The sequence below is a fragment of the Daphnia magna genome, linkage group LG7 (assembly GCF_020631705.1).
Source record: "Daphnia magna isolate NIES linkage group LG7, ASM2063170v1.1, whole genome shotgun sequence".
NCBI lineage: Eukaryota > Metazoa > Arthropoda > Branchiopoda > Diplostraca > Daphniidae > Daphnia > Daphnia magna.
The window spans coordinates 13,565,834-13,584,574 of record NC_059188.1 but is presented as its reverse complement, the minus strand read 5'-3'; the positions used below and the strand labels follow the sequence as shown (position 1 = coordinate 13,584,574).

The following is an 18,741-nucleotide window of genomic DNA, read 5'->3' as shown; positions in this document are numbered from 1 at the left end:
TCTCTTTAACTCTTACTCCAACGTTCCATGGGAAATTGAAGTTGACATGCCTTCTTCACAGTTTAACATACATAAGTTTTTTTTTTTTTGAAGAAATATCTAATTCTTCGCAATAAAAATTTTCTTAGAATCTTTCGCCATTTGCCCTTGGATGAACACATTTTGGTCAACAAGGAAGAAAAAAAAAACATTGTTTTGTTTTTTTCCAGCACACAATTGCCTCAGGTACAAGTCTGGAGGAAGAATGTAACCAAATTCATCTTTAACTTCCCTTTGTTTTGTGCAAAGAAGTTAATCATTCACCAAATGCAAAACTTGTTGTGGATATATTTTATTTACACTACAATATAAAAATAGTTGTAGTCGTTTCTGGCACAGGGTGATCACATGGCCAACACAGTCAGGTACATCTGGGAGACCTAGAAATATAGTTACAAACTACCACTATTATTAATAAATCACATCACTTTAGAACACATTGAAGTATCATAACAACTTGATCGGGAAAAAGAATTACTACTTTTTCTATAGAAAACTTTGGGTGATAAATTAGCAAGTGTTTGCCTAGCAAAAATGAAAAACATTTTGATAATTCAACCAAAGCCAAGCCGAGCTTCTCTTTCAAAATGTTTGCAAGGTGTGGTACAAAATGCTTTTTTCAAATCAAATTCTAGTCACAATACGTTTAAAACTTTGTTTGGATACACTTCACAGTGAAACACCTATCGTTATGTGTTTAACGGGAAATATAGGTTGAAAACATACCTCTAGACAAACAGAATCGGTAGATGATAAATTTCAATGAAGGCGACATCCATTTTGACCACCATCCTCAGTCAACGGCAGGCGACAGTGAATGACATGCCAATGTAACTTTTAAGGAGTTGCTGGCTTCTCCCCTAGATGTCACCGAATTTGGCGGCCAACAGAACTTTCCCACGAAATTCTATCCTGTGAATTCAAAGTTACTAAGTGAGCATGAAAATAATAATAATATATAGAACAAGGACCATACTGAGTACAAATGAACTGACTACCTCACCAGTAGACGAATTCAAAGTCATACGAATGCTTTTTCGTTCACTGCAACGAATTTTGTGTTAAAAAAATCGTTGCAATTACGGAGGTAAACGTCAGCACAGAAAGTTATTACCTTTTCGAAATTTTAAATCATAATTATATTAGCGAATTCGTCGTAAGTCTTAGCGACAAACAAACAGAATTTAACGCCTCTCTTTCCCCGTGGCTACTATTTTGACCTAAAGAACCAAATCCCATCTTTTGAAGCATCAAGACGATTAGAACAAACAAAATTACATTTTTTTTTGTTTTCGAGAAGCGACAAAACTTTTCATTGTTCCCCCTCGTTACCAAAGATTACAATTTAATGCAAGCTTTACATGTATATAACGTTCCAGAGGGTTGTGACTTATGCAGCTAGTTACCACACCGCTCCCGCTGTACATTTCCTGCATAGATGCCATTATTGCACGTATTAACAACTGTGCATGTAACATGTATACAGGATACCAACTGACTAGTTATTGGAGACTTTTCACTTGAAAATGGGGGGAGCGATGATTAGCTCTTCTCGTAGAAATCGATTTCAAATGTAGCTCCCGATTGCCTGTTACGAGAAAATTCAAGTTCCGATTGCAGGCGAATATGCCAATCACCTACTCCCAATAGACAAAATTCAACTCCCCTTCTTCCGTTTAAGAGACATGAGGCAAATCTCCCCTTCTATTCAATTGCTTTTAGTTTTTTGTGTGTGCTCTAAAAGCGTTCATTCAGAGCCGCATCGCCACCTCAAAAATGTTCGCCATGACTTTATCGACGTTTGAAGTTTAAAAGTATTTTGGAACTATGTGGAGCAACAATAATTCTTCATCAAACAAATTCAATTGAATTGTGCTGGACATGGATGGCCGATGACAAAACTTTCCGCACTCAGCTAAGATATTAGCACGGATGGGTGAAAATCGATCAGTACGTAATCCATTTTCATCCATTCCATCAACAAAATGAAAATGTGAATCGAACTTGCACTAACTTGCCATCATGGTAGGCCTCCCCTATGCGTAATATCAACACAATCTAAAAGCAAACCCTGGCGACCTAACGCAAAACATTAAAATGTACCAAATGGCCGTCTAGGATAAACAAAAACCTGTCTAGATCGATTTTGATAGAAAAAGCTATTTTTTTTAAAAATGCAATAATAACAAGGACAAAGTGGCTAGATGGACATAATAGATCGACCTGCAGCGGCGACGATTGCCAGACTCTTATTTGACAAAGAGGAAATCAAACCTCGTCACTCAACGGCGTTGACGGGAAACTGCCTGCAGGGTTCGTTCAGGCGACGTGATAGGACGATCATCACAGCCTGGGGCATACCTTTTGATTAGTCTCAATCGAATGCCAGCAACAACAATTCTCCACACGAGCCATTTTTTTTCCGCTGCCGGCTATGATATATTCAAGAGGAAACTGCGAGAAGAAAGCAAACGTTTTTTATGAGCCGGAACAATTCAATCATCTTATGAACATAAAAAAACGTCCCACAGGTTATCCACTTACTATTTTTATTCCGCTAGCCATAGAGCATTCTTCGACTGTGGCCTTCCGTTGCGTATTTTGTACGGCCGTTTAACTGATATCTAAATGCTCATCACAGTATCACTGCCACGGCTGCTCCTTTTTCGTTTTATTAGACAACCATAAACCTAAACAAGAAGAGGAAAGCCGTTAAAAGAGTGGCAAGCACAGCTCAACGATATGATAATAAAATATGAAAGCAGTAGACTGACAAACAGACTGGATGAACGATGGACACTAGATCGTGAAAAAAAAAAAATCGTTAAATGACGGGCTACGGACTCCTTCAGTTTCCATAGTATGACAAAATGAACGCACCGAATAAAAAAATATATAAAATAAACGCGCGACAAAGCAAAGCAATTTGTAATTCCACTGAATTTTCTACATTTTCTTTCTTTTTCCAAAAAGATTCCCGATTGTTTCTAACGGGACTAACTTTGCCTTTTGTTGGCCATCGCAAAACTAAGGGAATAAAACTAGTCTTTTTTTGATCAGCTATTGTAGCACAAGTCATCAAAACTTGTTTTTGCCCTTTCAATAAGAAAATCGATAAAGTGAGCGACGAGCGGATCTCGATCGAATTTATTTGATCGGTTCAAAAAAAGGGGGGGAAGTAGTGGCAAATTGGGTCAAAAAGTTGTTTGAGAAATCCGCGTTCACGCAAAGAATTTCTGCTTCCACTTTGACGTCGGTGGTGGAACGTGAGGGTCAACGCGTCGGGAGCGAAAGAAAGTTGGCGTTAATAGAATTGATGGAAAGAAAAAGAAAGGCAAAAAATGGGCAGTTGATGAGGACCTATTCAGCGGAAGGAGAATGTCTACCTCTGAAAGAAAAGAAAAACCATCGTCATTTCAAGTTTTTAACTAGAATAAAACATTTCCTTTTGTTGCGAAAAAGAAAAGATTAAAAAGACGAAAATTGAGTCAACTTTCTTGGCTGGTAAACAAACAAAACAAACGCAGAGTTGAAAAAAACAAACAAGGGATTATAGTCTCTCATCAACCAAGATTTCGAGGATGTACGAGAACCTGATGATACGGCGGTAGGCTCGACGAAGAACGTCGTTCATTTCTGTGTACATTTAAAGAAAAATAAGAAAATGGTTGTTTGCATAGAGTCGCATGCAATAGGCAAAAATGTTTCGATTGTTTGATATTGGGCTTTAAGATCTTCCCTGTGCCACCCTTCCTTTCCCTCAATGGTCTACATAATGGCTTATACATTCATCGTTTCTCGAGTCTAAGGACTCGATCGATTCCCGAATATCCCCGAGGTACACATATTAGGTAACGTTGTAGTCCTATCGTCAAAGACAATGGCACTAGAAAGAATATGAAAAAGAACTTGTGGGCTGACGAGATTTCATAAAAAACAAGTTCAGTCGTTTCTGATTAGCGAGCACAAACCTTAAAAAAGGTGCGCGCGCATCGTTGAATCAAACTATTGCCTATCATCGTCCCCATGCGGGCCAATCCCTTCTTTTTCTCCTATGTGCTAACTCTAAAAGGATAGGGCCCAAACATCAAATCGCCAAAGATTCAGAGAGCGATGGATGCGAAATAGGTAGACGGTTGCGAGAACATTTACAGTTGCCTTGGCAGCACCGACGCAAACGTTACAAATAGTGAAATTCGGCCGCAGGTGTACAATGTCAACTGACTAAAGATGGACCTGGCCGTCATCATCTGTCCACTGGTGGCTTTCCTGCTCTACTACGACACGCTACAGGCCGGATTTGTATACGACGACAAGTACGTAAAATCGCTAATGTAACGACAGACATATTGCAAACTTACGCAACAGAAATGTTTTTTCCAAATTAAAAACAGACGAGCCATTTTAGAAAACGCGGATGTTACCGTTGCTTCCGAGTCGTCCACCATGAGCGCTCTGATGGTGCATGACTTTTGGGGCACTCCGCTCAACGCTTCCGAATCGCACGGATCGTACCGCCCTTTGGTAACGCTATCATTTCGCTGGACCGCACATCTGGTCGGAGTAAATCATGCCTATTGGTACCATTGGACAAACGTCTTGCTTCACTGTGTGATTACTGCAGCGGTGACCATCATAGCCGGAGGAGCATCAACATTATTCCTACAAGAAAACAAAAACAAAAATGAATTGCGACATGGCAACTACGTCACTGGTTTGTTGTTTGCAGCTCACCCGATCCATTGCGAAGCTGTGGCTGGATTGGTCGGACGGGCAGATTTGCTATGCACTTTCTTCGTCCTAGCCGGCCTTGTCAACTACGGTAGACGGGCTAGTTTAACGATGACGTTGGTTTTGACTTGTGCCGCTTTCTTCAGCAAAGAGTACGGCATCATGTTGACGCCCATCTGTCTCCTTTACGACGTCGTCCTCGTCATTCACGGCCATCCTCGACAATCTAAAAGAAACAATCGAATGTTGTTCAAACGGGCTATTCTTGTCCTGTGGTCTGTTGCCTTGGTCGCCTACCGCTTTTGGATATCCGGCTTCCAGACACCGCAATTTGCTAAGGCGGACAACCCAACAGCTGCATCGTCGTCATGGACAACTCGTACCCTCACATTTCTCTATTTACCAGTAGCTACAAATAAAATAAAAACAATAAATAAATAAAAGTTTAAAGAATACTAATTGAAATCAATCTTGATTTACATTTACCTTAGGTATTTCATTTTGGTCTGCTGCTGTATCCGCGATGGCTCAGTTTCGATTGGTCCATGGACGCCATCCAGCCCGTCACTTGCATCAATGACATCCGCAATATGGCTACGCTAATTTTCTACGCAATTCTCGTCACGGTCGTCCGTAAGACTGTCGAACAACAAAGCCAAAACAAAACACAGAAGATCTTAGTAGCGTTGGCAATCCTCATTACGACAATTCCATTCCTTCCGGCTACCAACGTATTTGCATACGTCGGATTTGTTGCGGCCGAACGGATTCTCTATTTACCTTCGGTCGGTTTCTGTCTCCTCGTCGGAATCGGGGTGCAAAAATTACTGGTCCAGCAGTCGAATCGAACAATCATCTGCTTTTCGTTGCTGATTGTTTTATTGGCTTCGGGACGGCGAACGATCCAAAGGAACAACGACTGGATCGACGAGGAACACCTGTACCGATCCGGCATAGAAATCAATCCGCCTAAAGGTCAGGCCAATTTAAATTGACTTAATTTTTCCCTCCTTAGAAATGCTTAACGTATTTTCACAAATAAATCGATAAAAAGGATAGCGACAAGAAAAACGCAAGTAACAATAATAATACCCGCCCTCTAGCGAATACGTGTCATTAAGACCGTGAAATTGGATGGGCAATTAGAGTGGGTGTCGCTCACAAAACAGCCCCCCCACCCCACAAACACACTAGATCCGACATAATCTCCTAGTCACAGACAATTCTCTCCGCTCCCAGCATTCATTACCGTAAAAGAATTAAAAGCTAAAAGGGAAGAGTGAGACGGCCACAAACAGACACATCCACGAATGAATAGCTCCGCTTGATTTGAAACAGCGACATCTACTTAAGATCAAACACAATTAAGAAAAAATGAATAACATTGTAGTCGATTATGCTAGTTCAAACTCCTCAATGACACGCCCTTTAAAGTGAAAAATTCTGATTCGACAATATTTTGTGCTAATCGACAGCGTATGGTAATATTGGGCGTCGTTTTACAAGAATCTGGTCGACTGACTGAAGCCGAATGGAATTTCAAAAAAGCTTTATCCTATCGGCCCAACATGGCAGACATACACCACAATCTGTAAGACTGTTCAGATTCTGGAAAAGATTAATTTTTTAAACTATAAAAATAATGATTCTAATTTTTAGTGGGAATCTGTTCCAGCAACAAGGTAGGTACGAAGAATCTCTACAAGCGTATAATCTGGCCATTCTTCATCGACCTCAATTGGCTGGTGAGATTCAAAGAAAATGTGCGTCAAAATTCGTTTACAGTTGAACGCAAGTTTCACCTTTTCTATTAGCGGCTTATTCCCAAAAAGCCAAAGTGCTCTACAAGTTAAAACGCTGGGCAGAAGCGGAAAGGACTTTATTGGCCTGCATCCAATTAACTGGACATTTGCAAAAAGACCCTAACGCTCACCAATCAGCCAAAGTATCTGCCACCATTTTGATGGCAGATCTTTTATCGCAAAACGTAAGGCCGTCTGACTGTACTTCTATTCAACGAAACACAAATAAAATCCTCAACTGTGACCCAATAAAGGCATCTCGTGTAAAGGAAGCAGAAGATTGGTTACTACGAGCACGCAAACTAGCGCCACGAAACCCACTCGTCTACTTTCAATTGGGTAATACCTGCACAATGAACGGAATTGATTGTAATTCAATTACTCACCGTCATGTAATTTGACAGGCGAATTCCTATCTGCCCGGAAGAGGCATGACGAAGCCGCAGAGGTGTACATCCAGGCCGTTCAAATCGAACCTGACAGCATTGCGTGGACCGTGGCTGCCGCTCACGCTCTACACGACGCCAGACGGATTGTTGAAGCCGAGGTTTACTTCCGTAGAGCCGTCGCTCTCGTTCCCATGGTTAGCTGAGCGATAAAGCAAAGAAAAACTGCTGTGAATTGTCTTGAAATTAAAACGTGTGTCATTTTACAAAGGATATTTCTCACAGAATCAATTTAGGTGCTGTGCTGCACGTTCAAGGCAAATTCCATGAAGCTGAACAAGTTTACCTGAATGCACTTCACCTGTCACCCAATCATCCATTGACCACGGCTAATTTGCGACGCCTGCGCAATTCATGGAACACATCACACCAAAGCCGTAGCAATAATCAAAGTTTCACTTAAAAACTGCACAGTGTTCAGCGTAAATTTTCAAACTAAAAACAAATAATGTTATAAACAAGACTGTTAAGATAATGAACCTTACAATAACTCTAACAGGCAAAGATGATGTAGGATTTGTCAGAGTGCTATCTAGGATTACCTTATTTAGTTTTCAACCACAGAGGTGTCTTTTACACTCAGCAGGCTGATGTGAGGGGACGTTGCAGAACCTTGACTTCTCCACAGGGGAAAAGTCTGCGATTCACGGATGATCGACGAAACGTTAATTTCTTGTTCCCCACGCTAGGTCGGTAATCAACGTTCTGGTCAGATCTGGAGAACCCAGTTACTCTAAACAGGAAAGCAAAAAACGCAGGGGTTATTCACTAGCCGTTAAAAAAAAAGGCCTTGTACAAATTTCTAGAAATACTTCTTTTATCGGTTTTGGTCATCTTGGAAAAATAAAAAATAAAAAACGAAAAACAATAAACGTTTTTTTTAGATTGCTTTTTCCTTAGAAAAGTGGAGGAGAGATGTATATTAACAAGACAGTTGGCTAAAATAAATTCACCAAGTTTTGGATCCTAAGGTTTCTTCAACCAAAATTCTATTTATTATACCTAAAATGGGTCATCTGGGAATTCCAGTTCATTTTAATCTTCGCTTTTTGAGGATGGACTATGTCTGTTCTGCACAGCTGGTAACCAAATCACATTGTGCATGAAGTAAAGCCTGTTGCATAGTTTCCAAGATGTTGGTAAAGTTTCATTATAAAGGAAAATGTAGGCAATTTTACCTAGTTTTTGATGTCCAACTTTAATTTCTTTATCTGCTCCAGCACAAATAACACTCTACTCCTCCATGTTCTTGTTATCACTGTTTTAATACAAGAATTTGAACAGCATGTGATGTTTTTCAAATTTCGTATCTATGGAAAATGAATCCAAGTATTTTGATGGTAGGCTTACTTCGTCTGTTTGAGTGTGTGGCAAATATCACATTTCCCACGCTCCCAAAAACAACGAAACATGAAGTAGATAATTAACAGGAACCTCTGCAGTATTGTACAGTCCTTACAGCTAAAATTTCTGCAGAAAACAAAGCATGTAATGTTGCTGAAAAATGAATGAGATAAACTTAAAAACTAGGCATTGTCATACCCTTTTCTCAGCCATTTCTTTTCTTACATCTTCTTCTTTAGCTGATCTACAGTTTAAACATTGTTTCAGATACGCCTCCCAAAAATGTCTTCCATTAAACTTGAGCTATCGAAACACTTTGGTACAGCAGTAGACACGTGTCTGAACCAGAATCTTTGCTTCAAATTTCATTCGTAAGCTTAATCACGATGTTCGGATGTTGCCAACTGAGGTCGATTGTTTAGTTTGGTCATTGAGCGCCTAGGGCTCGGCCCCGGTTCTCGAAAACCCGGGTTACCTGCTGATCGTCGCCAAAAATAGTCGCCCATGGGTGATCCGGGTAGCCTATTTTCCAAAATGGGTAGGCTGGGCGGATTTGATGGGCAAACCGGGTATACCCACCGCCATCTTGGAAAATGGCGGCTTGCAAAGCGCCCAGTTAAATTAAAAGGGAGATTAGCAAAAAATAAGTTTTTGTGGCGGAAATTCAAAGCACGTGACTTGATTTCAGGAAAATACCCGGGTAATCGGGTAAGAAATTGGGGCTAACCGGGTTTTGAAACCGGGTAATGGAAAAGGTTTTCCAAATTGTGTTACCCACATGAAAACAGGGTAGGTAGTGGGCACAAAGTCTCAAGAACCGTTACCCATCAGATCCGATTTTTTTTGCCGAGAATCCTACCCATTCCCCCAAATACCTACCCCTTGTACACGGGGCCGAGCCCTAATTGAGCCATTAGGGCTGGGCCCCGATCACATTCTAATCGGGGACACCGCTAACCTTCACCGATAAAAATGAATTGGGGAAGTTCGGTGCGGAACGGTTCTTTAATGGGTGCTACACCGATAGCACCGCTTCAGCCATAGGGGGTTAGTCTTACCAGTGACCTTGCGTTCTGATAGGCCAACGAGAATCACGTGACTAGGGTCACATTTTGTTCTTGTTGGCCACAGGGCAACTGCTAATTTAGATCACTATTCATTAATAATCGGGGAAGGCACCGAGCACTGAAATCCCCGCACCGAGTACCGAAATCACCGCACCGAATCGATTAAAAAGTTCCCCGATTGGCGCGGGGCCGAGCGCTATGAGCCATTGACGCATACGTAAGTCTGGCAATGAGGTCAAGCGAGAGAAATGGAGAGGACGATAGGTAGATAAACAATGATGATTGACAATTAAAATTCGTCTGCTTTCCACGTTGCACCGGCAGTAAAAAGGCTTAGAGAACGATGGCAACACTTCAGGCTATCAAATACAATGACGGTCAATTAGAGATTCTCGACCAGCTGCTGCTACCGGAATCTTGTATTTTTATCCCAATTTGCAATGTAGAAGATGCTTGGGCAGCTATTCGTGAAATGAAGGTAAACGTTCAACTTGGGTAAGGGTTCAGTGTGCTTTTGAATGTAACGCTTTTGGTTAACATACTTGAGTCAGGTCCGCGGAGCCCCAGCCATTGCTATCGTAGGTTGCCTGAGTTTGGCTGTCGAATTGAGGAAATTGGCAGCACCAGAGACCAAGGAAGAACTCTGCCGTTTTGTGAAAGAAAAACTGGACTACCTGGTAACTTCGAGACCAACTGCTGTAAACACGCAATTGGCTGCAGAGGCTTGCGTCAAGCTGTGTGCTCGGCTTACCGACAACACTTCAGTAGACACGACTGCAGCAAAAGAGGACATCATAAAACATTTGGAAGCCATGCTAGCCGATGATGTTGCAGATAACCTCGCCATAGGGGAGCACGGAGCTAGGGACATAACGAAGAAAAATGCGACCAAGGACAAGCTCAGAATCCTGACTCATTGCAACACAGGATCACTGGCAACAGCAGGTTACGGTACAGCGCTGGGGGTCATTCGCAGTCTTCACAAAGCCAACAAGTTGGACCAAGTCTACTGCACAGAGACCAGACCATACAATCAGGGTTCTCGCCTGACTGCCTTTGAATTAGTGTACGAAAAAATGCCTGCCACTCTCGTTTGCGATAGTATGGCCGCCGCAGCTATGAAGCAGTTCAAGATCGATGCCGTCATCGTCGGTGCCGACCGGGTGGCCGCCAACGGCGACACGGCAAATAAAATAGGAACGTATCAGCTGGCCGTGCTGGCCAAGAGCCACGACGTCCTCTTCTACGTGGCGGCACCATTTTCGTCGATAGATTTTCAAATTCCCAATGGCCAGTCGATTCCCATCGAAGAGCGTCCTCATTCTGAAATGACCCACACGGGTTCCATACGTACCGCCGCAGCTGGGATCAATTGCTGGAACCCCGGATTCGATGTCACTCCAGCCGAACTGATTACCGGTGGCATCATCACGGAGAAAGGAGTTTTCAAACCTGACCAACTTGCTCCTCATCAATCCAATTAATATTTACTGTGGTTGTGATTGAGTAAATCTCGATACGGATACTGATGTTGCTGTAGTTGGATAAATTTGTATACTTTGTCTTTCAGGGTTTTTTTTTTGGGGGAGTTGGGGTAGGAATAAAAGCTTAAATGATGAGGATTACAAGGAGACGCACAAACATGAGAGCTGTACACACATACACTAAAAGTAAAGTCGAAAATCAACAGAGAGAGAGAGACAGAGATAGAGAAAAGTCAGACAGCTACCAGAAAATACTTGGTTTAATTGTTTTGTTGATTTTTTTGTTGTTTTTTTGTTTCATGTCCTTTGTTTGTCAGTTTCACCTTTTGTTTCTTTTCCACCTAAAGCTTTTTTTGTTGTTGTTGAGTTAATTACACAATGGAGGGGACGTTGACACGCACAAAGGCATACAAAAACACGCGCGCGTCAGCAGGAACACGATTGAGACTGGTAGTAAATATAGAGAGTGAAAGGGAGCAAGAAGGGGAAGGAGTTGTAGGAAATGCCAAAGGAGAAACAAAACGGAAATACATATGGGCATATACTGTATATATAGTATGTATATATATAATCAACTGGGGAAAAAAGAGGGAAAGTAAGAAAGGCTAAACCTTGTTACTAACTTTGAAATGAATCTGACGACGAAATTAATGATCCGATTAAGAAAAAATCACAGGTCGCAATAAAAAAGGGCGTGGTGTCAATTGAAACGGTTTGAATTGAACAATCGTAATGGAAACGAGTAAAGGGAAAGGCTCTAATAAAGCGTTTGGGGGATTTAAAAAGAAATGTCCACTGTTGATATTGGGCCGCTTTTGTTTTCCCTTCGAATGGACATGAGAATGTTGCCTTTCAATGAATAGAGAAAGAATGGAAGCGGAAGAAGACTCGTTTTCGCTGTTTTTTTGAAGTATGGACGCCGCTGCTCACACTTTGCTGAACTTGAGACCTGCGGCCAACAGAGACGCGTTATTTTTGAAATGAGCAAGACAATGGCGGACGAAACGAGTCGAATTGAAAGGCGAGTTACCGTCATCGTTGGAGTAGCAGTCGTGACAGTGAAGATTGTTGTTGCGCACTCGGACGTCGGTGCCGGCCGTGCCGTTGCCCAGGGCGATGCCGCAGACGCAGCAACGAAAGCAGTTGATGTGATAAAAGAGACGCAGACTTTCGATGATCATGGCCGCACCTCGACCTGTTTCATTCATCGGATTTAGGTAACAAAGAAAAAGAAAATTCTTAATAAATTAGAAAAATTGAAAAAAAGAAAAAGAAAAAGGCGCTCTCGAGATGATGTTGCAGTCACCTAATTCTTCTTGACAGAGGGAGCACTTTTTCTTGCCGCTGACGCTGAGCATGCGATCGTTGTTGCTCTGCTGTTGCGACTGGTGGACGCTGATGCTACTGACGGCGGCGGTGGCGGCGGCGGCGGCGGAAGAAGAATGAACGGGAGCAGAATGACTGGGTCCCACCACGGACGGGTGTCTGTAATTGGCCGGCTTATGGGCGGGTACTTGCGGTCCGGCCCGCGTTGTCGATCCGACAGCCGACTGTTGCTGTTGCTGTTGCTGCTGTAGCTGTTGAGCCATCGTCGCTTCCTGAACGTTCATGTAGTCGCCATAATTGACATTGTTGTTGTTATTGTTGCTCCTCTGCGTCATCCTTTGCGTCAACGTCGTTATCACCTGGAGGCCAATCGATCAATTCAAAATCAACGTCAAAGTGGCCACACACACACACACACACCACACGAACAAAACAAAACAAAACAAAACAAAACAAAATAAAATAAAAAATCAAATAAATAAACGAGCTCTAGTGTTTATGGGATACCGAATGGGGTAGTGGAGCGATGGGCTCCTTTTGCGTTTCAGGCGGATGGGTGGATCGCCAGGAGGGTTGCGTCTGAGCCGCACTGCCGCTGAACTGCTGCATGGCCGAGCAAGAAGCAGACGACGACAGGGGCAGCGTCTGCGATTGGCTCTTTGCCGGCCTGCACGGCGCCAACTGCGCACTGCCGTGAACGTGATGGTGGATGCTCTGCAGCTGATCCATAGAGCCGGAGGAGACGAGCGAACGCACCTGCCACACAGGTGGCGCCGTGTGCGGCGCGCCGGTGAAGTCGGCGTACTCCAAAATCTCCTCCTGATTGACGTAGAGCGGACGAGGCGTAGGCGACGAGCCGAGACTGGACGTCGAACGGAACGAGTGATCCATGCCTTTGCTGTTGGCGCCCAGCAGGCGCAAGTCGGACATCTTGTCGACCGACGTCGACGACGACGAGCGCGACATCCAGTGGCTGCCGTCTGATATGCCCGCCATTAAACCGTTGGCGTTGGCGTTGGCGTTGCTGTTGCTGCTGCTGCTGCTGCTGAAATTCTTGTTGTTGTTGTTGTTGTGTGGTGGTGATGGAGGAGGGCAGGAGGGCAGGAGGGGCCGGCAGCGAATTCGATTGCTGGTGGTTTTGAGTTGTTGGCGGCGGCGGCGGCTGAAGCGGACGGACGGGCGGAGTCAATTGCAGCGAGGAAGAGGCCGACGACAGAGGTGAATAGTTGCGTTGGCGCTCCTGCATGGCGTCGATGCGCCTCTGTTCCGCCTCCTGGATGAGCCAATGACGGGAAACGTCCTTCATCGTGTCTTTACGTCCGGCTGCTGGCCCGCCTCCCTCGGAAGCCACTTTGCGCTTGGCCATCCACGCCTCGCCGTCGTGCAGTTTGGGTTTGGGTGCGGCGCTCAACCGGCTCGGTTTAGGCGGAGACAATTGCGACTGTTGCTGTTGTTGTGTTGCTGTTGTTGTTGCTGTTGTGGCGTCAGCTGAGGAGACGTCGAAGAAAAGCCTAATTTGCTATTGGCCTCCATCCGTCCTGTGGCGCCACCGCTGACGACCGACGACGACGATGACGACAACGACGGTGACGTCGACTGCAACTGCGGCATCTGTTGGCGGTTGGTTGGACTGTTGACGTCGACGTGCAGTTGCTGCTTCACTTCTCCTTCCGGCCGCACCAGAGGCACCTGTTGTTCTTGTGGCTGGAACTTGGTCGATGTTCTGCGCACGCTGGAGCCCGTCTGCCACTCGCGGGCCAGCTGATCGATTTCGGCCGTCATTTCGTATTCGACCCCGTTGTCGGAGGCGACGCTGCTGTTGTGCAGGCCGCTGTTGTGCAGGCCAGGCCGCCGCCGCTGGCAGCGAGCGAAGACGATCGAGACGATCGAGCCGTCCGTTCCTGTTCCTCCTTTTCCAGCGTCTCGATGATCTCTCGCTCCTTGCGGGCCAGCTCTTCTTCGCGCGGAGGTTGCCACTCGGCCAGCCCGAATTCAGACGGCCTGTAATCGGTGGCCGAGTTGCGTAAAAGCGTTTTCAAATCGGGCGGAGGGGGAATGGCGTCCGCCAGTTCTTTGGCATCTGCGCGTTTGCCAAAGATGAAAGATTTGCGTTTTTAGCTTTTCGGCCGGAAATTGGATATTGGATATTGGATATTGGATTGGAAAAAAACGAGAATAGAAATCACCTTCTTCCATGGCGTTGACGTCAAAGCCGAGGAAATCCGAGCGACGTTTGCGCAATTCTTGGCGAATTCCGGCCGGTTCCATCCCACTGGTGCGTTCATTTTCGCGTCGAATCACCTACATTTTTTTGTTTTTTTTGTTTTTTGTTTTAAATTTATTCAGTAGAAAAGAAAAAAAAAATGAATAAATAAACAAAACAAAAATGCAAAATAAGCGTACACATCATCGATTACATAGTCATTGATTCATTGAGTTTGCCCTTTTCAGGTGCACGTTGCTCTAATGGGAAAAGGGACGAGAGGACATTGGCCGTCTTCCACAACCAACAGAATCATCAACAAACACTCAGCCAATAAAAATAGATTGAAATGAGTGTGGGGAAATGGGCAGCGAGAAACTAAATACCAACAACCCAAAAGTGTAAATCAAAAGATTTAAAAAATAATAATAATAATAATAATAAAAAACCAATCATAATAATAAAAAAAAAGAAGCAAAATCGACCGTGAAATTGAAACACCTGCCGTCAAAACCAAACAACAGGCCACCTACAAGGAACTAAACAACATCGAACTAAACTACGTCAATAAGGTTGAAAAAACGGGCAGGGGAAAAGATAAGACCAGGAAAAACTTTGACTTGGGAAATCAATTGGTGTCCAAATCTACGAGAAAAATCTCCCAACTTTCCATTAACCGGCCCCTGCCCTGCCCCGCCCTTCCTCCCATCCCTCTGTTCACCGCCATGTTGGATTTGTTTGTTTTTTTCCCTTTCCGGACCACCCAAATAGAAAAAATAAAAATAAAAATAATTCACTTGATCGAGAAGAAGAAAAAAAAAAAAAAATGTGAAACGGACCAGACAAGGAAAAAGAAAAAAGAAAAAAGGAAAAAGGAAAAAAGAGAAGGGAGGGAAAATGTATTTGTTTTCTTTTGTTTTTGTTACCTGTTGATGGCTAGCGGCCGTAGAAGTGGTAGAAGTAGTGGGAGTAGTAGAACAAGTGGTAGGAGTCGAAGTCGAAGTAGTACGAGTCGAATGATGGCCAACAACGTGAATGTCAACCTCAACGTGAGAGTCAGTCGGATTGGACGAGACGGGGGGAGGAGGGGGTTTCTCAGAAGGTGGCGCCGCGTTTTGTACCACTGCGCCCAAGTCTACCCAATCGTCCCATACAATAGCCTTCACCCCGCCAACAAACCAATCACATCCATCCCCAATCGGAAACACAAAAAAATGAATGAAACAAAACAAACAACGGGATAGGAACCCAGGAGGCGAGGCGGAAGTACATACAACCGGAAACCAGGTGGATTGGATCAGGTGTGTGTGTGTGTGTTTTTGTGTAGAAAAGTATAATGGGTGACGGATTGTGCGTGTGTGAAAAAGAGGGAAAAAAAATGGGTAAGGGGAAAGGGAAATAAAAAATAAAAAACAAAAAAACAAAACAAAAAGAAATGAAAAATTAAATGAAAAACTAAATAATAGTAAAAAATAATTGCTTTAAAAAAAATGAAAATGATAATAATAATAATAAAGGGATAAGGAAGAGGTGCAGGAGAGGGGGAATATGATACAGGAATTTCCGTTCCGAAGAGCCCCGGAAGAGAGCCACCAAGAGACCAGAAAAAAAAGGGGGGAAGGGGGGGGGGGAGAAATTCAGGGAGAGGAAATAAAAAAACTAGCGGCTACGCGTTTGTTCTGCCGGTCAGGAGATATGAAACTGTACCTCCGCTGGAGGCAGCCACGCCATTTGAGGTGGCACAGATGAGCCGCACGAAGAAGAAGAAGAAGAAGATTCCGCAATTTCAGCTTGGCATTCCATGTCACTGTCATCCGACCCCACAATAAACAACAACAAAAACAAAAAAAAAATCATTCATTAAAAGAATAAAAACGCCCATTTTCTAGCCGCTTTCTCAACACAAAAAAACAAACAGAAAAGAATAAAACTATTAATGAATGACAGCAATACCGTTGCTGCTGCTGCTGCTGTAAGTTGTAGGGAGAATATCCAACAGGCGGATGTAGCGGAAGAGGGGGAGGCAAGGGCTGCATGCCATTGGGCGTAGGTAGCGTAGGTAGCGTTGGAGTGGGTGACGGGGTGCCACCGTGAGGCGACAGAGAGCGGATGCCTTCGTCTTCGGTGCAGTCGGAAGACGATTCCACGTCGGCCACTTGCCCACCAGCCGCAACGAAATGTCGGTGGAGACTGCCGCGACGGCCAGACGGATAAAGCGATTGCGATTCGACTGGCTGATGTCCGCAAGACGAGGACGACGACATCGACGACGATCCGGCCATGGCCACCGACGAGTTGGCGTAAATCGGTTCCGGATGGATCACTGCAGCTTCGACGTTGGTTTGTTCTTGTGCAGGTGGAGGTGAAAGCGAAAGTGGAAGTGGAAGTGGAAGTGGAAGTGGAAGCGCAGGAGGTGGAGGCGATGGCGATGGCGATGGCGATGCCGGCCGGGGTGGGCCAGTCACCGTCGACGGAAGCGTGCGGACGAACGGCGCTGGTTTAGCCGAAAGCGGCTTCAACTGGAGCGGCTTGGCCGCTGTGATGGCCGGTTTGGTGGCCTTGGTGGCCGGCATCACTTTGGCCGACGACGCCTTCTCCTCCACTTGCCGGAAGGCGGCCAATTTCGCTTTGAAATTGGGCTTCTCCATTTCGATTGCAGCAGCTGTTGTTGCTGTTGTTGCTGTTGTTGCTGTTGTTGATGCCGGTAGTGGAGGCATGTGAGGGGCAGCTGAGACGCTTGTTGGCTCGCCCACCTTATGAAACGTGGCCAATTTGTTCTTGAAATGCGGATCTCGATCGGGGGTGACGCGACTCGGCGCCGCTGCGCTGGCCGCTTCCGTCAACTCGAACGTCGACAGTCGGTTCTTGAAAGTGGACGAGAATTCGCCCGACCTGCGATTAGCCGCGTTCGTGTTGGCCTTATCGACGGCCTTATCGACGGCCTTATCGACGGCCTTATCGCACGACACGGCCGAATGTTCTCGTTCAAACACCGACCGTCGTTTCACCACCACTACATCGCCGTTATCTGCGAGTGCAACTGCAACGACGACGTGAAACAACGTGAAACAAAAATGTGAAAATAAGGAAACCAAAATAGGCAAATGAGATTTATCTCTTCCATTTAGCGATGCCAACGCGATTAGCCAAAGGGCCTTGTTTCTATTTGATTTACCTGACGCGGTCGTCGTCGTCGTCGTCGTCGTCTTGTTGTTTCGTTCCTGTCGTCCGCCTCGGGGGGTCGTGGCTCGTCCGCCTTGGTGGCCTCCTGTCGTTTCGCCATCACCTCCTCCGCCTCCGTCCTGCCCACGCAACCCAACACAACGGAACAAACAACATTAGAAAAGAATCACTCGAAAGGGAACTGGAGAAAAAAAAAGGGGGTGGGGGTGGGCCAAATTGTGAGGTACGACGAGGAGTACGAGTTATTGTGTGTGGATTTGATTAAGGTAGGCGCTGACTGGCTAGACAACATGTCGTGTTTGAAGCAAAAGTGGCTAAAGAAAAAAAGGGCAAAGTCGTAAACGAAACGAATGGGTAGAGGGGCGTGCTCCTTTTCTTATTTGGACACGTTTTTTTTTTTATGAGCGACGACGACGACGACGACGACGACGTTTCAATAAAAAAAAATGCAGAGGGCGGAGGGAAGAGTCAAATTGAAGAAAAAGAAACCAAAAGGCACCTGGATTTGGTCCATGTGGTCGTTTCGATCTTTCGGCTGCAACTGGTCGTCGTTTCCTGTTGCTGTTTCGATAGAACCGACGTCGAGTACTTGACGTAATCTTCGATGCATTTCTCGTACGTGTACTCCTGTGCCGGTGGCCCCGTCAGGTCATCGGGCGTCGTCGTCGTCATCGTCGTCGTGATAGACGCCGCCTTTTCTGCAACTGTCTGTTTTTTTGTTTGTTGAGACAAAAAACAAAACAAAAAAGGGAATTTGAATCTCAACCGGAAAACCGCAAAGCCACACAGACAGAGAAACAGACAGACAGAGAGTTGTGTGTGGGTTTTTGTACAGTAATGATTGAAATGTGTGGCAAAAGGAAGCAAAAAAAAACAGTCTGTCAATCTCCGTCGAATTGAATCGAAAATCATTTCAATTTACGTGTTGGTCGGCGTCGAAAACGGACGAATCGGGAGAGCAATCGGCGGGCTCGTTGCCGGTCGGCCTGGCCGTCTCGTTCACCTTCGTTTGGCTGAATTCGATTTCGTCATTGTCTTCGACCGAATACAAAGCCGATAATTTGCCGCGTTTCTCCCTGAGGCCATTGGTTCAAACAAATGACAAATGGAAAATGA

General features: G+C 44.8%; 4 protein-coding genes and 1 long non-coding RNA gene across 10 annotated transcripts; 2 read left to right on the top strand and 3 right to left on the bottom strand.

The window, feature by feature from the left end:
* Positions 1–315: 315 nt before the first annotated feature.
* Positions 316–8,974, bottom strand: LOC116926262. 5 transcript variants are annotated; one of them, XR_006648728.1, is made up of 16 exons: positions 8,561–8,974; positions 8,369–8,488; positions 8,197–8,276; positions 8,021–8,132; positions 7,561–7,751; positions 7,305–7,453; positions 6,959–7,160; positions 5,551–5,739; positions 5,257–5,409; positions 5,068–5,179; positions 4,774–4,996; positions 4,464–4,701; positions 2,584–2,729; positions 2,314–2,493; positions 766–951; positions 316–438 (listed from the first exon to the last, which is right to left on the bottom strand). It is a non-coding gene; the product is annotated as an uncharacterized LOC116926262 (long non-coding RNA). The 5 variants fall into 5 exon arrangements; XR_006648729.1 differs by having other exon boundaries at positions 316–419; positions 7,305–7,361; positions 8,561–8,953; XR_006648725.1 differs by having other exon boundaries at positions 316–419; positions 8,561–8,952.
* LOC116926261 (protein O-mannosyl-transferase TMTC2) lies at positions 4,125–7,421 on the top strand. Its single transcript, XM_045175927.1, is given in 10 exon segments — positions 4,125–4,355; positions 4,434–5,175; positions 5,262–5,745; positions 6,246–6,256; positions 6,258–6,361; positions 6,430–6,515; positions 6,585–6,757; positions 6,827–6,911; positions 6,977–7,155; positions 7,230–7,421. Coding segments are annotated over 10 exon segments (2,142 nt in total). The 5' UTR covers positions 4,125–4,269.
* Positions 8,975–9,697: 723 nt separating the features above from the next.
* On the top strand, positions 9,698–10,993 carry LOC116926085 (methylthioribose-1-phosphate isomerase). The gene is made up of 2 exons (XM_032932871.2): positions 9,698–9,907; positions 9,981–10,993. Exons 1-2 carry the CDS (start codon positions 9,773–9,775, stop codon positions 10,911–10,913), a joined length of 1,068 nt encoding a protein of 355 aa, XP_032788762.2. The 5' UTR covers positions 9,698–9,772; the 3' UTR covers positions 10,914–10,993.
* An 828-nt stretch (positions 10,994–11,821) lies between these two features.
* On the bottom strand, positions 11,822–13,850 carry LOC123474568 (uncharacterized serine-rich protein C215.13-like). Its single transcript, XM_045176788.1, has 6 exons — positions 13,790–13,850; positions 13,355–13,727; positions 12,747–13,281; positions 12,220–12,598; positions 11,944–12,108; positions 11,822–11,862 (listed from the first exon to the last, which is right to left on the bottom strand). The coding sequence occupies exons 1-6, from the start codon at positions 13,848–13,850 to the stop codon at positions 11,840–11,842; spliced, it is 1,536 nt and encodes a 511-aa protein (XP_045032723.1). The 3' UTR covers positions 11,822–11,839.
* Positions 13,851–14,016: 166 nt separating this feature from the next.
* Positions 14,017–18,690, bottom strand: LOC116926084 (verprolin). 2 transcript variants are annotated; one of them, XM_045176364.1, is made up of 8 exons: positions 18,548–18,690; positions 18,125–18,333; positions 17,618–17,744; positions 16,396–17,482; positions 16,150–16,249; positions 15,369–15,602; positions 14,426–14,540; positions 14,017–14,319 (listed from the first exon to the last, which is right to left on the bottom strand). In XM_045176364.1, the coding sequence occupies exons 2-8, from the start codon at positions 18,233–18,235 to the stop codon at positions 14,018–14,020; spliced, it is 2,076 nt and encodes a 691-aa protein (XP_045032299.1). In that variant the 5' UTR covers positions 18,236–18,333; positions 18,548–18,690; the 3' UTR covers position 14,017. The 2 variants fall into 2 exon arrangements, with proteins under 2 accessions (XP_045032299.1, XP_045032300.1); XM_045176365.1 differs by lacking the exon at positions 15,369–15,602.
* Between the last annotated feature and the right edge of the window lie 51 nt (positions 18,691–18,741).

Excerpts from the sequence above, each read along its gene's own strand:
- LOC116926085 (XM_032932871.2), top strand. The coding sequence starts at position 9,773 with ATGGCAACACTTCAGGCTATCAAATACAATGACGGTCAATTAGAGATT. Across the intron at positions 9,908-9,980 it reads CAGCTATTCGTGAAATGAAG|GTCCGCGGAGCCCCAGCCAT; the intron begins GTAAACGTTCAA and ends TACTTGAGTCAG.
- LOC123474568 (XM_045176788.1), bottom strand. The coding sequence starts at position 13,850 with ATGCCGCAGTTGCAGTCGACGTCACCGTCGTTGTCGTCATCGTCGTCG. Across the intron at positions 13,282-13,354 it reads CACCAGCAATCGAATTCGCT|CAGCAGCAGCAGCAACAGCA; the intron begins GCCGGCCCCTCC and ends GAATTTCAGCAG. Across the intron at positions 12,599-12,746 it reads TCGCTCCACTACCCCATTCG|GTGATAACGACGTTGACGCA; the intron begins GTATCCCATAAA and ends ATTGGCCTCCAG.
- LOC116926084 (XM_045176364.1), bottom strand. The coding sequence starts at position 18,235 with ATGCATCGAAGATTACGTCAAGTACTCGACGTCGGTTCTATCGAAACA. Across the intron at positions 14,541-15,368 it reads CGGCCGCTAGCCATCAACAG|GTGATTCGACGCGAAAATGA; the intron begins GTAACAAAAACA and ends AAAAAAATGTAG. Across the intron at positions 14,320-14,425 it reads CGTCAACGCCATGGAAGAAG|ATGCCAAAGAACTGGCGGAC; the intron begins GTGATTTCTATT and ends GCAAACGCGCAG.